The 13373-nt window shown below is 50.1% G+C and overlaps 1 protein-coding gene across 4 annotated transcripts in view; it reads left to right on the forward strand.

Annotated features, from left to right (window-relative positions):
• ANKRD27 (ankyrin repeat domain 27) overlaps nt 1-13373 on the forward strand; it is a 79098-nt gene that overhangs the window by 20657 nt on the left and 45068 nt on the right. Inside the window, exons 3-9 of one of the 4 annotated variants that reach the window (XM_012500212.2) lie at nt 5483-5593; nt 8995-9151; nt 11107-11261; nt 11952-12011; nt 12099-12152; nt 12231-12296; nt 12384-12460. In XM_012500212.2, coding sequence (XP_012355666.2) covers nt 5483-5593; nt 8995-9151; nt 11107-11261; nt 11952-12011; nt 12099-12152; nt 12231-12296; nt 12384-12460 — 680 coding nt within the window. Of the gene's footprint in view, nt 1-5482; nt 5594-8994; nt 9152-11106; nt 11262-11951; nt 12012-12098; nt 12153-12230; nt 12297-12383; nt 12461-13373 lie in introns of those variants that run through there. The other 3 variants (XM_030820253.1, XM_030820252.1, XM_030820254.1) reach the window with 3 other exon arrangements.

Raw genomic sequence — 13373 nt, forward strand, 5'->3', positions numbered from 1 at the left:
AGCAGAGTGCAGGAGCTGCTGTCACTGTCACACCGGTCAGGTTTGCTGGCCCGTGCCGGCCCCCTCTTGTCCTTGTGATGAGGGACATGGACCCACACCTGTCCAGTCCGCAGTTGTGCTCTACCTATGTTTATGGATTGAAAGAAAAAGTCGAATATCTTGATGGTCTCCAGGAAAATGCCATCCTTTCTGTCACCTCTAAGGGATCCCCGTGGCCTCAGCAGTTGAATACCAAATGTCTTTCCATGAAGTTTGGACATTGTACCAACTTTATTTCATTTTTAATATTTTGGTAAAGATGGGGTCTCACTGTGTTGCCCAGGCTGGTCGTAACCTTGTACCAAGTTTGACTGCCCTTGAGTCTGCCCTGGAGATCAAAGTCCTTTATCAGGCTCCAAAAAATGTGAAATCACTTAAAAACATGTCTCGGCCAGGCATGGTGGCTCACGCCTGTAATCCCAGCACTTTGGGAGGCCGAGGCAGGCAGATCACTAGGTCAGGAGTTCAAGACCAGTCTGGCTAACATAGTGAAACCCCGTCTCTACTAAAAATACAAAAAATTAGCCGGGCGTGGTGGCGGGCGCCTATAATCCCAGCTACTGGGGAGGCTGAGGCAGGAGAATCGCGTGAACCCGGGAGGCGGAAGTTGCAGTGAGCTGAGATCACGCCACTGCACTCCAGCCTGGGCAACAGAACGAGACTCCATCTCAAAAAAACAAACAAAACGAACAAACAGAAAAAGTGTCTCCCTCAGAGTGAACTGCACCACGCTTCTCCCTGCGTCCAAGCTGCTGGGCCGCCTCATCTCCGTGTGGCCCTGCAGCAGTGTGTGTGGGGCAGCTGAGGGTGCAGCTTGACTGCTCCTTCTCTCCCCCGCCACCCGTCCCGCCCCCGCCCCACCACGCCTCAAGGTGCCTTCCTTCCCAGGTGTTCCTTTTGTGGGGATGTCCCCACATCCAGGCAGGTGTCTCCTTCCTGCCCTCCTCTGCTATCTGATTGGACAGTGGAAGCGCTTTCTCCTGTGCTCACCCAGATTTCAAATTTCAATCTCAGAGGCCCGTGACACCCCCACTGCTTCTAAAAGTCACCGCTGTGCTTACAACTATCCGGCTAATTACACACCTGCGGCGTCCTCAGAGCAGGCTGGGCAGGTCTGCGTCCCTGGGGCTTTAGTGCAGGGTTGAAAGTCCTCCAGGTTTCCCAGGTGCACCAGGAGACTGGCCCCTTTGCCTACAAGAAAAACAAAAATTTCAAAGGAGATTGAACTTGGTCCTTTTATTGAGGTGTCTGATTTAATGGGGTAAATAGGCTCCGGGGGCCTAGTCTGGGAGCCTAGCGGCATGTCTTGTAAGCCCCAGGAACTGACTTTCATCCAAGCTAAGGTCGCTGAGACCCCTGCTCCAGTTCTCAGGATTTATTTAGTATAGATGCTTCCAACAAGCCGTGGCCATCCACTCCACGCCAGGCACCGTGCCAGGTTTCAAGGTTACACGATCAGTGGGGAACTTGGCACGCCTTCAGGGAATTCCAGAAACAGGCCATTTGCAGGCCAGAGGAATGAGTGTCAGGACAGAAGGCGGTGTGGGCAGTTGTGGAGTGCTTAATCCAGCCTGGGGAGGAGGCAGGAGGGCGCCCTGGAGTATGTGCCACTCAGGCAGATTCTTGCCTTTTATTTGACTTTTCTTTCCTTCTTTCTTTCTTTTGAAATGGGGTCTTGCTCTGTCACCCACGCTGGAGTATACTGGCGTGATCTTGGCTCACTGCAACCTCCGCCTCCTCGGCTCAAGTGATCCTCCTGTCTTAGCCTCCTAGGTAGCTGGGACTACAGGCATGCACCACCACGCCTGGCTAATTTTTGTATTTTTTGTAGAGACGGGGTTTTGCCCTGTCTCCCAGGCTGGTCTTGAACTCCCGGACTCAAGTGATCCACCCGCCTCAGCCTCCCAAAGTGCTGTGATGACAGGTGTGAGCCACCGCGCCTGTCTCCTTTTGTTTTTCCCCATAAAATGCAGCTCCAGCTCCTGCAGGACATCCCCCCTACCCCCCCGCCACCAACGCTACCCCCAGAATGGAGTTTCACTCTTGTAGCCCAGGCTGGAATGCAGCGGTGCGATCTCGGCTCACTGCAACCTCCGCCTCCCGGATTCAAGCAATTCTCCTCCCTCAGCCTCCTGAGTAATTAGGATTACAAGCAGCCGCCACCACGCCCGGCTAATTTTTGTATTTTTAGTAGTAGAGATGGGGTTTTGCCATGTTGGCCAGGCTGGTCTCAAACTCCTGACCTCAGGTGATCCACCTGCCTCAGCCTCCCAAAGTGTTGGGATTACAGGCGTGAGCCACCACACCTGGCCTTTCTTTAATTACTGTTATTTTAAAAATTCTTTCTAAAGGGGCTAGACTAAACCATTTTTTGGTTAAGCCTTGAAATTTCCAGGTCCCCACCTTCTGGTCTACACAGTAACTCTGAACTTTGTCTATGCTGATAACTGAAAAGTCTTTGCCGGCAGTAAAAACTCCACAGCTACTTCAGAAGTAGTCTGAAGCCCCCTAAGGGATAGCCTGGAGGCTGCTGGCCTAGCTGCCTACCCCCCATTCCAGGTGACTCCTCCCCCGTCTCAGCAAGATTGCTGTGGGGATGGGTGGAGCCTGAGAGCCCAGCGTTGGCTTCTGCTTGCTATGAAATGCTCTGGGCAGCAGGGGCCTCTCTCTTTCTTGGCATAGGAGGAACTAGAGCTCCTTTTTGTGTCTGCCAGAAAACTGGTTGGGGAAAGGGTTGGTCTTGAGGGCCCCCAATTTACCCAGCAAACATGCACTGGCACCTGCCTTGTGTCCAGCAGTGTGCTTGACAGTGGGGATACAGTGAATGGGGCCAGGCATGCGTTATGCAAGTCGGGGAGGTGGAGAAGGTGACGCAAACAAGCGGGCAGCATGTGGGCACAGTGGGGCAGAGTTCTCTGAGGCCCCTTAGAACTTCCTGCTTCCGAGGCCAGGCGCGGTGGCTCACGCCTGTAATCCCAGCACTTTGGGAGGCTGAGGCGGGCGGATCACAAGGTCAAGGAGATCGAGACCATCCTGGCGAACACGGTGAAACCCCGTCTCTACTAAAAATACAAAAAATTAGCTGGGCGTGGTAGTGGGCGCCTGTAGTCCCAGCTACTCGAGAGGCTGAGGCAGGAGAATGGCGTGAACCCGGGGGGCGGAGCTTGCAGTAAGCTGAGATCGCACCACTGCAATCCAGCCTGGGTGACAGAGTGAGACTCCGTCTCAAAAAAAAAAAAAAAAAAAGTTCCTGCTTCCCAGAGGCCAGATGAAGGCCCTCCAGCCACGGCCCTTCCTTGAATGGGATGGTGTGAGTCCTTCATGCTGCAGCTGGAGGGAGGCCATCTCTGACTTCAAGCATTAAACACCTGAGGACTGGCTCTTTAGATCCCATTGCCTGTGGCCCATTTTGGCCTCTAGGATCTTCTTTGTCTGCCAACTGCAATGGTGAGGCCACTTGGGAGCCTTGAGGTCGTTTCTTCTAGCCTAATATCTAAGGGCCTCTTTATTTTAATTTTTTATTACATTTCAGATTATTATGTTTAATTTCAAACATATAAAGGTAGAAAGAATAATACAATGGACCAAGCACAGTGGCTCATCACTGTCATCCCAGCACTTTGGGAGGCCAAGGTGGAAGGATCACTTGAGACCAGGGATTCAAGACCAGCTTGGACAACATAGTGAGATCTCATCTCTACTTAAAAAAAAAAAAATGCTGGTCATGGTGGTGTGCACCTGTTGTCCCAGTTACTTACGAGGCTGAGGCAGGAGGATGGCTTGAGCCCAGAGGTTGAGGGTGCAGTGAGCTATGATTGCGCCACTGCACTCCAGCCTGGGTGACAGAGTGAGACCCTGACTCTAAAAAAAAAAAAAAAAGGCAATAATAATAATAATAGCATGGCTGACCACGGTCTAATATGTAAAGATATCATGTTCAGGAAACTGTGAGGTAAATCACTCTGTAATCTAATTGTATAGCATATAAGAATGCACTCTTGGCTGGGCACAGTGGCTCATTGCTGTAATCCCAGCACTTTGGAAGACTGAGGCAGGCAGATCGCTGGAATCCAGGAGTTCGCGACCAGCCTGGGCAACATGGTAAAACCCTGTCTCTACTAAAGAAACAAAAAATGAAAACAAAAACAGAACAGAAAAATTAGCTGGGCGTGGTGGTGCACGCCTATATTCCCAGCTACTTGGGAGGCTGAGGTGGGAGGATCACCTGGGCCTGGGAGGCAGAGGTTGCAGTGAGCTGAGATCGTGCCACTGCACTCCAGCCTGGGTGAGAGAGCAAGACCCTGTCTCCAAAAAAAAAAAAAAAAAAAAGCGTAACGAAAAGAGTAGAAGGAAACCATCATCCATGTGAAGTGTTCTTATTATTTATTTATTTATTTTTTTTTAAAGACAGAGTCTTGCTCTGCAGCCCAGGCTGGAGTAGTGCAATGGTGTGATCTCAACTCACTGCAACCTCCACCTCCTGGGCTGAAGCACAGCCTCCTGAGTAGCTGGGATTACAGGCACATGCCACCACGCCTGGCTAATTTTTGTATTTTTAGTAGAGCCAGGGTTTTGCCATGTTGTCCAGGCTGGTCTCGAACTCCTGACCTCAAGTGATCCGCCTGCCTTGGCCTCTCAAAATGCTACGATTACAGGTGTGAGCCACCACCCGGCCATGTTTCTTTTTTGAATGGTGGGAGAATGTGTGATTTTTTTTAGCTTCCCCCCTTTTTTTTTTTTGAGAGTCTCACTCTGTCGCCCAGGCTGGAGTGCAGTGGCGCGATCTCGGCTCACTGCAAGCTCCGCCTCCCGGGTTCACGCCATTCTCCTGCCTCAGCCTCTCTGAGTAGCTGGGACTACAGGCGCCCGCCACCACGCCTGGCTAATTTTTTTTGTATTTTTAGTAGAGACGGGATTTCACCGTGGTCTCGATCTCCTGACCTCGTGATCCGCCTGCCTCGGCCTCCGAAAGTGCTGGGATTACAAGCGTGAGCCACCGCGCCCGGCCTTAGCTTCCCTTTTCTGTACTTTCCAAGTGCTCCTCTCTCCATCTGGACTTGTCCCTGAGCCCCTGGGTCCTTGTAACTGCACTGTTAAGAATAGAGAGGGAGCCTGGGGCCACTAGCTTTGGGCGGGGGGGACTCAGTGAGTGTGGGAAGGAGCTGTCAGCCTCCACATCTGAAGGTGAAGAAGGATTTGTACTGTTCACCTCCTCCCTCTGCCTGTGGTGGGGCGAGGCTGATTCCGTCACAACAGCAACAACAGCAGCAGCAGATCAACTCAGCTGGCAGCCACTGTGGCCGTGTTGTCAAGGGACCTCGGGCGTTCTCTCTGCCAGCAGGTCCCGCTGTGTGTCCAGCTGGAGCACCTTTGGGCACACCCTGTTCTGCTGAAGTGGTAAATGGCACGTCTGTCTAATGTTCCGCCGAATTGTTTTTTCCAGGTCTTAGTACCCTGCAAAGGAAGCCTGTCGAGCAGCATCCAGGCTACTTGTCAGTTTGAGTCCTACATTTTGATACCTGTGGAAGAGCATTTTCAGACCTTAAATGGAAAGGTATTAATTTCTTGGTGGATCAGCCAGGGTCACCTACTTGGTGTTTGGGGCCAGAGGGGAGGGAAGAGAGTCCCGTTCTCAGCCTTTCATAGCTACTGGCAATGGTGGCATTTGACACACACTGCAGCCCCATGGGGGCCTGGAGGGACCCTGCCTTTGTGGTGGAGGAAAGGGAGGTGGTGACAGTAAGCAGGACCCCAGCTGCTGCCTTGGAGGCCGGGAGGCGCCAAGCATCTCTCCCTGAGCCCGTGATGGGGTTTCTGCCATGTGTCGCTGGAACACCTCCTTCTTGCTGATGTCCGAGCCAGAGGAAGTTGTTTTATCCCAGTGCCATGAAAAGCTTGTCAGTTTCTTGGCCCCGAATAGGACATCAGGGATGAATATTTTAGTTTTTTAAAAGCTTTTTGTTTCAGCTGGGCATGGTGGCTCATGCCTATAATCCTAGCACTTTGGGAGGCCGAAGCAGGAGAATCACTTGAGGCCAGGAGTTTGAGACCAGCCTGGACAACATAGCGAGACCCCATCTCTGCCAAAAATAAAAATAAAAAATTTAGCCAGGCGTGATGGTGTGTGCTTATAGTCCCAGCTACTTGGGAGGCAGAGGTGGGAGAATCACTTAAGCTGAGGAGTTTGAGCTTGCAGTAAGCCATGATTGTGCCACCGCACTGTAGCCTGGGCAGCAGAGCGAGACCCTGTCTCAAAAACAAAACAAAACAAAAAACAAAAAACTACCCAAAACACAATCTTTTTGTTTTGAAATAATTTCAAATGTTTTAGTAAAGTTGAAAAAACTCTTAAACATGCTTCTCCCTAAACTGTTAACGTTCTTGCCACACTGGTTTTATTGCTGTCTCTCGATACATATTATTATTATTATTTTGAATCTTTTTTTTTGTTTGTTTTTTGAGGCAGAATCTTGCTCTGTCACCAGGCTGGAGTGCAGTGGTGCGATCTTGGCTCACTGCAACCTCCACCTCCTGGGTTCAAGCGATTCTCCTGCCTCAGTCTCCCGAGTAGCTGGGACTACAGGCGCGTGCCACCATGCCTAGCTAATTTTTTTTTTTTTTTTTTTTTGAGGCAGAGTCTCGCTCCAGCCCAGGCTGGAGTGCAGTGGCACTATCACGGCTCACTGCCAGCTCCGCCTCCCACGTTCACGCCATTCTCCTGCCTCAGCCTCCCGAGTAGCTGGGACTACAGGCGCCCACCACTGCGCCTGGCTAATTTTTTGTATTTTTAGTAGAGACGAGGTTTTAACCGTGTTAGCCAGTATGGTCTCGATCTCCTGACCTTGTGATCCACCCGCCTCGGCCTCCCAAAGTGCCGGGATTATAGGCGTGAGCCATGGCGCCCGGCCTAATTTTTGTATTTTTAATAGAGACGGGGTTTCACCATGTTGGCTAGGATGGTCTTGATATCTTGACCTTATGCTCTGCCTGTCTCGGCCTCCCAAAGTGCTGGGATTATAGGCGTGCGCCACCGTGCCCGGCCTGAATCTTTTGAAAGTAAGTTGCAGGCACTGTGCCCTTTAGCCCAAGACAGTTCAGTGTGTATTTCCCAAGAACAGGCATTCTGTTATGTAACCACAACGCAGTGATCACACTCAGATAATTTAGCATTGATAGAATGTTCTCCAACATATTGTCCTCATACAGTCTGTGCTGATTATACCAATTATATCTTTCATAGCAAAAAAAAAAAATTTTTCTTCTTCTTAGCTCTAGAATCACACAGTGCATTTTTTTTTTTTTTTGAGGCGGAGTCTCACTCTGTCGCCCAGTCTGGAGTGCAGTAGCTCGATCTCAGCTCACTGCAACCTGCGCCTCCTGGGTTCAAGTGATTCTCCTGCCTCAGCCTCCTGAGTAGCTGGGACTGCAAGCACCCGCCACCATGCCCGGCTAATTTTTTTGTATTTTTAGTAGAGACAGGGTTTCACCATATTAGCCAGGCTGGTCTCAAACTCCTGACCCCAAATGATCCACCCACCTTGGTCTCCCAAAGTGCTTGGATTACAGGCATGAGCCACTGCACCTGGCCTGGATCCTTTTTAAACGTTGCAACAGAAAAAACATTGAGCTTTTTCTTTAGTAGAAGAAATCCTGTGTTCTTCGTGAAAAGAAAAAGTAAGAAAGCTCTCCTTATCTAAGAGATGGAAATAATCTGGTGCTGCCAGTGTGGCCAGGGCTGAATCCCACCTGCTACTCCCTGCACGGCTCACTGTGGTCATGGCCGGGTGTTGGGGGCAGACCAGCTGCACAAAGCCCAACTCCTGTCCTCTTTGTAGGTCTGGGTGTCCAAAAGAGAATAAATCATCTAAGCTGACCGACAGCTGGGGTGAGCAGATCTCTAGCAGGAAAACAGCAGTGTGTCTTGTGAGCCACGGGGCAGAGCAGATGCACTGACAACCCAGTGCTTCCTTTCCCTGTCACAGCGCCACAAGCCTCAGCTGCCGCATCTGAACACAGCCCCTGCCCCAGTGAGGACAGTGTGGCCGGGCTTCCCTGACTATGGGGATGCCGGGAAAAACAGGGCCATTCCTGAATGGGAATAAAATCTCCCTCTCTCAGAACCTACCTGCTTCCGCTTTAAAAGCAAAACAAAACAAAACAACACATACCCCGTGGTTAACATCAACAGTGAAAAAAGCTGACATCATGTGCTTTCCAACAGGATACACAGAGAGAGATAAAGCACCCCTTTCAGGGCATTACTATCAGAAACATGTAACTGTAAAACTGTAATCTAATTGTCAGGAAACATCAGACAAACCCTCCCAAACACATGGAGGGAGAGTCTGCAGTACACAACAAAAATGTCAACGTCGTGAGAGGCAAAGAAAGACCGAGGCACCGTTCCAAATGAAGGAAACTAAAAAGATGAACAAATGCACCGTGTGGGCCAGGTGTGGTGGCTCACGCCTGTAATCCCAGCACTCCGGGAGGCCAAGGCGGGCGGATCACCTGAGGCCGGGAGTTCGAGACCAGCCTGGCCAACATTGCAAAACCGTGTCTCTACTAAAAATACAAAAATTAGCTGGGCGTGATGGTGGGTGCCTGTAGTGCCAGGTACTCAAGGCTGAGTCAGGAGAATTGCTTGACCCTGGGAGGCAGAAGTTGCAGTGAGCCGAGGTTGCACCACTGCACTCCAGCCTGGGTGATGGAGTGAGACTCTGTCTCAAAAGAAAATAGAAATGATTCAGGTATCTTGGAGCCACAGCTACTAGGCCAACAAAGAGGAAACATTTTAGTATCAAAACGAGCAAAACAGGAGAGTATTTTTGCCCCAGCAAACTCACACTGGGGTGAAGGCCGTAGGGTCTGGTTAAGTGCTGCATCGGGGGCCAGGCTGAGAGTGGGACGTGGTTGCCCTGGCTGCTGGTGCAGTGATGACTTTCTTGTTTCCAGGATGTCTTTATACAAGGGAACAGGATTAAATTAGGAGCTGGTTTTGCCTGTCTTCTCTCAGTGCCCATTCTCTTTGAAGAAACTTTCTACAATGAAAAAGAAGAGAGTTTCAGCATCCTGTGTATAGCCCATCCTTTGGAAAAGAGAGAGAGTTCAGGTATTCTGGGAGAAAAAACCCTTTTCTCCTGTTTTAGAGAAATGTGTTTGTTGAACTTGTTCCTGACTTAGCTGTCGAAAGGTTAAACAAGGCTGGGTATGGTGGCTTGCGCCCATAATCCCTGCACTTTGGGACGCCAAGGCGCAAGGATCACTTGAGGCCAGGAGTTCAAAACTAGCCTGGACAACATAGTGAGACCCTGTCTCTATAAAAAAATAAAAAACATCAAGCTGGGCATGGTGGCTCACCCCTGTAATCCGAGCACTTTGGGAGGCTGAGGCAGGCAGATTACTTGAGGCCAGGAGTTCAAGATCAGCCTGGCCAACATGGTGAAAGCCCATCTCTACTAAAAATATAAAAATTAGCTAGGTGTGGTGGTGTGCACCTGTAATCCCAGCTACTCGGGAGGCTGAGGCAGGAGAATTGCTTGAACCCAGAAGGCGGAGTTTGCAGTAAGCTGAGATCATGCTGATGTACTCTATCCTGGGTGACAGAGTGAGAGTCTGTCTCAAAAATAAAAAGTTGGCAGGGCGCGGTGGCTCATGCCTGTAATCCTAGCACTTTGGGAGGCCGAGGTGGGTGGATTACCTGAGGTCAAGAGTTCAAGACCAGCCTGACCAACATGGGGAGACCCCGTCTCTACTAAAAATACAAAAAAAGTAGCCAGGTGCAGTGGTGTGTGCCTGTAATCCCAGCTACTCAGGAGGCTGAGGCAGGAGAATCACTTGAACCTGGGAGGCAGAGGTTGCGGTGAGCCGAGATCGCACCACTGCATTCCAGCCTGGGCTACAGAGTGAGACTTTGCCTCAAAAAAAAGATAAAAAGTAAAAAAATAAAAAAATTAGCCGGGCATGGTGGCGCATGCCTGTAGTCTCAGTTACTCAAGAGGCTGAGGTGGGAGGGTCACTCAAGCCTAGGAATTCAAGGCTGCACTGAGCCATGATCACACCACTGCACTCTAGCGTGGGCTGTAGAGCAAGACCCTATCTCCAAAAACAATAAAATAAATTATTATTTAATTATTTTTGAGATGGAGTCTTGCTCTCTTGCCGAGCTGGAGTGCAGTGGCGCAATCTCGGCTCACTGCAGCCTCCAGCTCCCAGGTTCAAGTGATTCTCCTGTCTCAGCCTCCTGAGTAGCTGGGATTACAGGTGCCCGCCACCACACCCAGCTAATTTTTGTATTTTTAGTAGAGACGGGGTTTCACCATGTTGGCCAGGATGGTCTTGATCTCTTGACCTCAAGATCCGCCCGCCTCAGCCTCCCAAAGTGCTGGGATTACAGGCAGGAGCCACTGCGCCCGGCCAATAAATTATTTTTTAAAAAAGGTTAAACATCCTGGAAAATATTCAAGAGCCACATGGAGACCTATATAATTGTTTCCAGTGGTTCCTGCTAGAACTTAAAGTCACTGGGCTAAGGAGGTGTCGATCAGGGATGCTGTTGCACAGGTCGGGCATTGCACAATTCCAGGAGGCAGCATTCACATAGACCTCAGCCTACCTGTGATCAACCTAGGATGTGACTGTTGCCCCCATGAGTTGTGCAAAGCAGTAACCCCAGCTTTGTCTCTGGGTGTCAGCTTCAGGGCTGTCTCTTATAGCGCCCAGCCCCAGCATTGTGCCTCTTTGAGATTTCGTTATTTTTAATAAATAATAATTCTTCATTTGCCCCAGAAAATTGAGATAACAGTGTGCTACATGCACACTGATGCTCTTATTGTCAGGAATTGGGGTCTTGCCCATGGTCCCAGATAGTGTGGTTTTGTTCCAGGAAGAGGCCATGAGAGGACCAGGCTCTCTGGACTCCAGGGTGTCCTGTAACTGGGCTGTTCTTGTGCAGTGCCTTGAAATAAGGTCATTTGCCCTCCTCCCCAGAGGGCCTAGACCCTGTAGGATAGGACAGAGTCAGGAACCAGCAGAGGCTTCAGCCGGCCTGACCTGTTTCTTTTTCAGAAGAGCCTTTGGCACCCTCAGATCCCTTTTCCCTGAAAACCATTGAAGATGTGAGAGAGTTCTTGGGAAGACACTCTGAGCGATTTGACAGGAACATCGCCTCTTTCCACCGAACATTCCGAGAATGCGAGAGAAAGAGCCTCCGTCACCACATAGTCAGTAGCCGTGCTGTCCTCTGCCTGGCGTGCCCTGTCTTGGTTCAGTGCAGGGCGCCGGGAGCCCTCAGTTCCCTCTGGAACTGCCTGGTGCTGCCTCACTGTTTGAAGTCTTTTAAAAATGTTTCTTTCTAACTATAAAAGTAGTTTAACCGGGCATGGTGGTACAAGCCTGTCTTCCCAGCACTTTGGGAAGCTGAGATGGGAGGATCTCTTGAGGCTGGGAGCTCAAGACCAGCCTGGGCAACATAAAAAGACCCCATTGCTACAGAAAATACAAAAATTAGCCAGGTGTGGTGGCATGCTCCCAGCTACTTGGGAGGCCGAGGTGGGAGGATGACTTTAGCCCAGGAGTTTGAGACTGCAGCATGCTATAGTCATACTACTGCACTCTACTCTGAGCGACAAAGTGATACCCTGTCTCTAAAAAAAAAAAAAAAAAAAAAACAAGTGGTACAGTCAGGGGGAAGTATAAAAATGAGTATTATTATCCTCTGTGTTAACCCCCAAGGGGAAGTTTCTCCTGCTTTTAATGCGTATACACCTAAGAAAAAAGCTGAGAAAAATCATGTAATTGACTTGATAAAGCTTGCGTTAACACTTGAAGCTCTGGGCGTGTTACCCATTCCAGCTCCCCTGTCATGGCCTCGCTGGTAAGGGTGGCCTGTCCCTCTGCTCTATGTGGTTTAGGATTCAGCGAATGCTCTCTACACCAAGTGCCTCCAGCAGCTTCTGAGGGACTCTCACCTGGTAAGCAGCAGGACTTCTGAGAGGGAGAATTGCGGTGCACCCCCATGCAAATCCAAGCCCTTTCACTGTGCTTTTCTTGCCTTCTAGAAAATGCTTGCCAAGCAGGAGGCCCAGATGAGCCTGATGAAGCAGGCAGTGGAGGTGAGGGTGGGGTGGAGTGGCTGGGAGGCACACCCTGTTGCCTGCTCACACCCTGAATGGCGTCTGTTGATTCCACAGATATACGTCCATCATGAAATTTACGACCTGATCTTTAAATACGTGGGGACCATGGAGGCAAGCGAGGTAGGTTCTCAGTTATTATCACCCAAGATGGAAGCCTTCTTCTGTGCTTTTTGAGAAATTTGAAGGTTCGTTAAAATCTGTTGTTAGGATGCTGCCTTTAACAAAATCACAAGAAGCCTTCAAGATCTTCAGCAGAAAGATATTGGTGTGAAATCGGAGTTCAGGTAAGAGTTTGCACCTCAGCGGGTTGGTGTCCTCGGAGGCGGGTTGCTGTCTTTTCCCGGAAGCAGGCCCTCTCGGTGGCAGAGGTGACATGCTGGTTTGACGTGGTTAGTTCTGAGGAGCCGTGCAGTTACTTGCAACCAAAGATAAAGGGCTGCCCTTTACAGGTGACTGTGGCCGTCCCCCTCCCGCACTGTGCACCAGCATGCCAGCTGGATGGGAGCCGCTGGGCACGGGGTTTTGTGCAGCTGGTTCTCAAGTGGGCATGTAATTTGCCCATGTGGGTTCTGCGTGCAGGGGACATCCCACTTGCCCACCCAAGGGAACCTTGCCATAGAGGTACCTACTTAGGAGTTAATTTAAGTTTCATTTCTTTAATTTTAATTTTTATTCTTTTTGAGAAAAAGGCTCACTCTATCGCCCAGGCTGGAGTGCAGTGGTGTGATCTTGGCTCACTGCAACCTCTGCCTCCCGAGTTCAAGTGATTCTCCTGCCTCAGCCTCCCGAGTAGCTGGGATTACAGGTGCACACTACCATGCCCTGCTAATTTTTGTATTTTTAGTAGAGACGGGGTTTCCCCATGTTGGCCAGGCTGGTCTTGAACTCCTGACCTCAAGTGATCTGCCCGCCTTGGTTTACAAGTGCTGAGATTACAGGCATGAGCCACTGCGCCCAGCCTAATTTAAGTTTCATTAGGACACAAAAATGTTTCACCTCCCACAACCCTCTTTGGGTTGTTTCCCTCTAGGAATAGGATTTTTTTTTTTTTTTTTCAACTTTCTTGTACAGCTCTATCACCTGGCAGCCTGAATGGGATTGAAGGCTCTTCTGTTTTGCTGCTGACTTGGAGTCAGATGACTTCTCAGAATCTGTTTTTGTGTTTCATTCCTTCTGGTTTGTTGTGAGAAGTGTAGA

The sequence above is a fragment of the Nomascus leucogenys genome, chromosome 10 (genome assembly GCF_006542625.1).
Source record: "Nomascus leucogenys isolate Asia chromosome 10, Asia_NLE_v1, whole genome shotgun sequence".
In the NCBI taxonomy this organism is placed as follows: Eukaryota; Metazoa; Chordata; class Mammalia; order Primates; family Hylobatidae; genus Nomascus; species Nomascus leucogenys.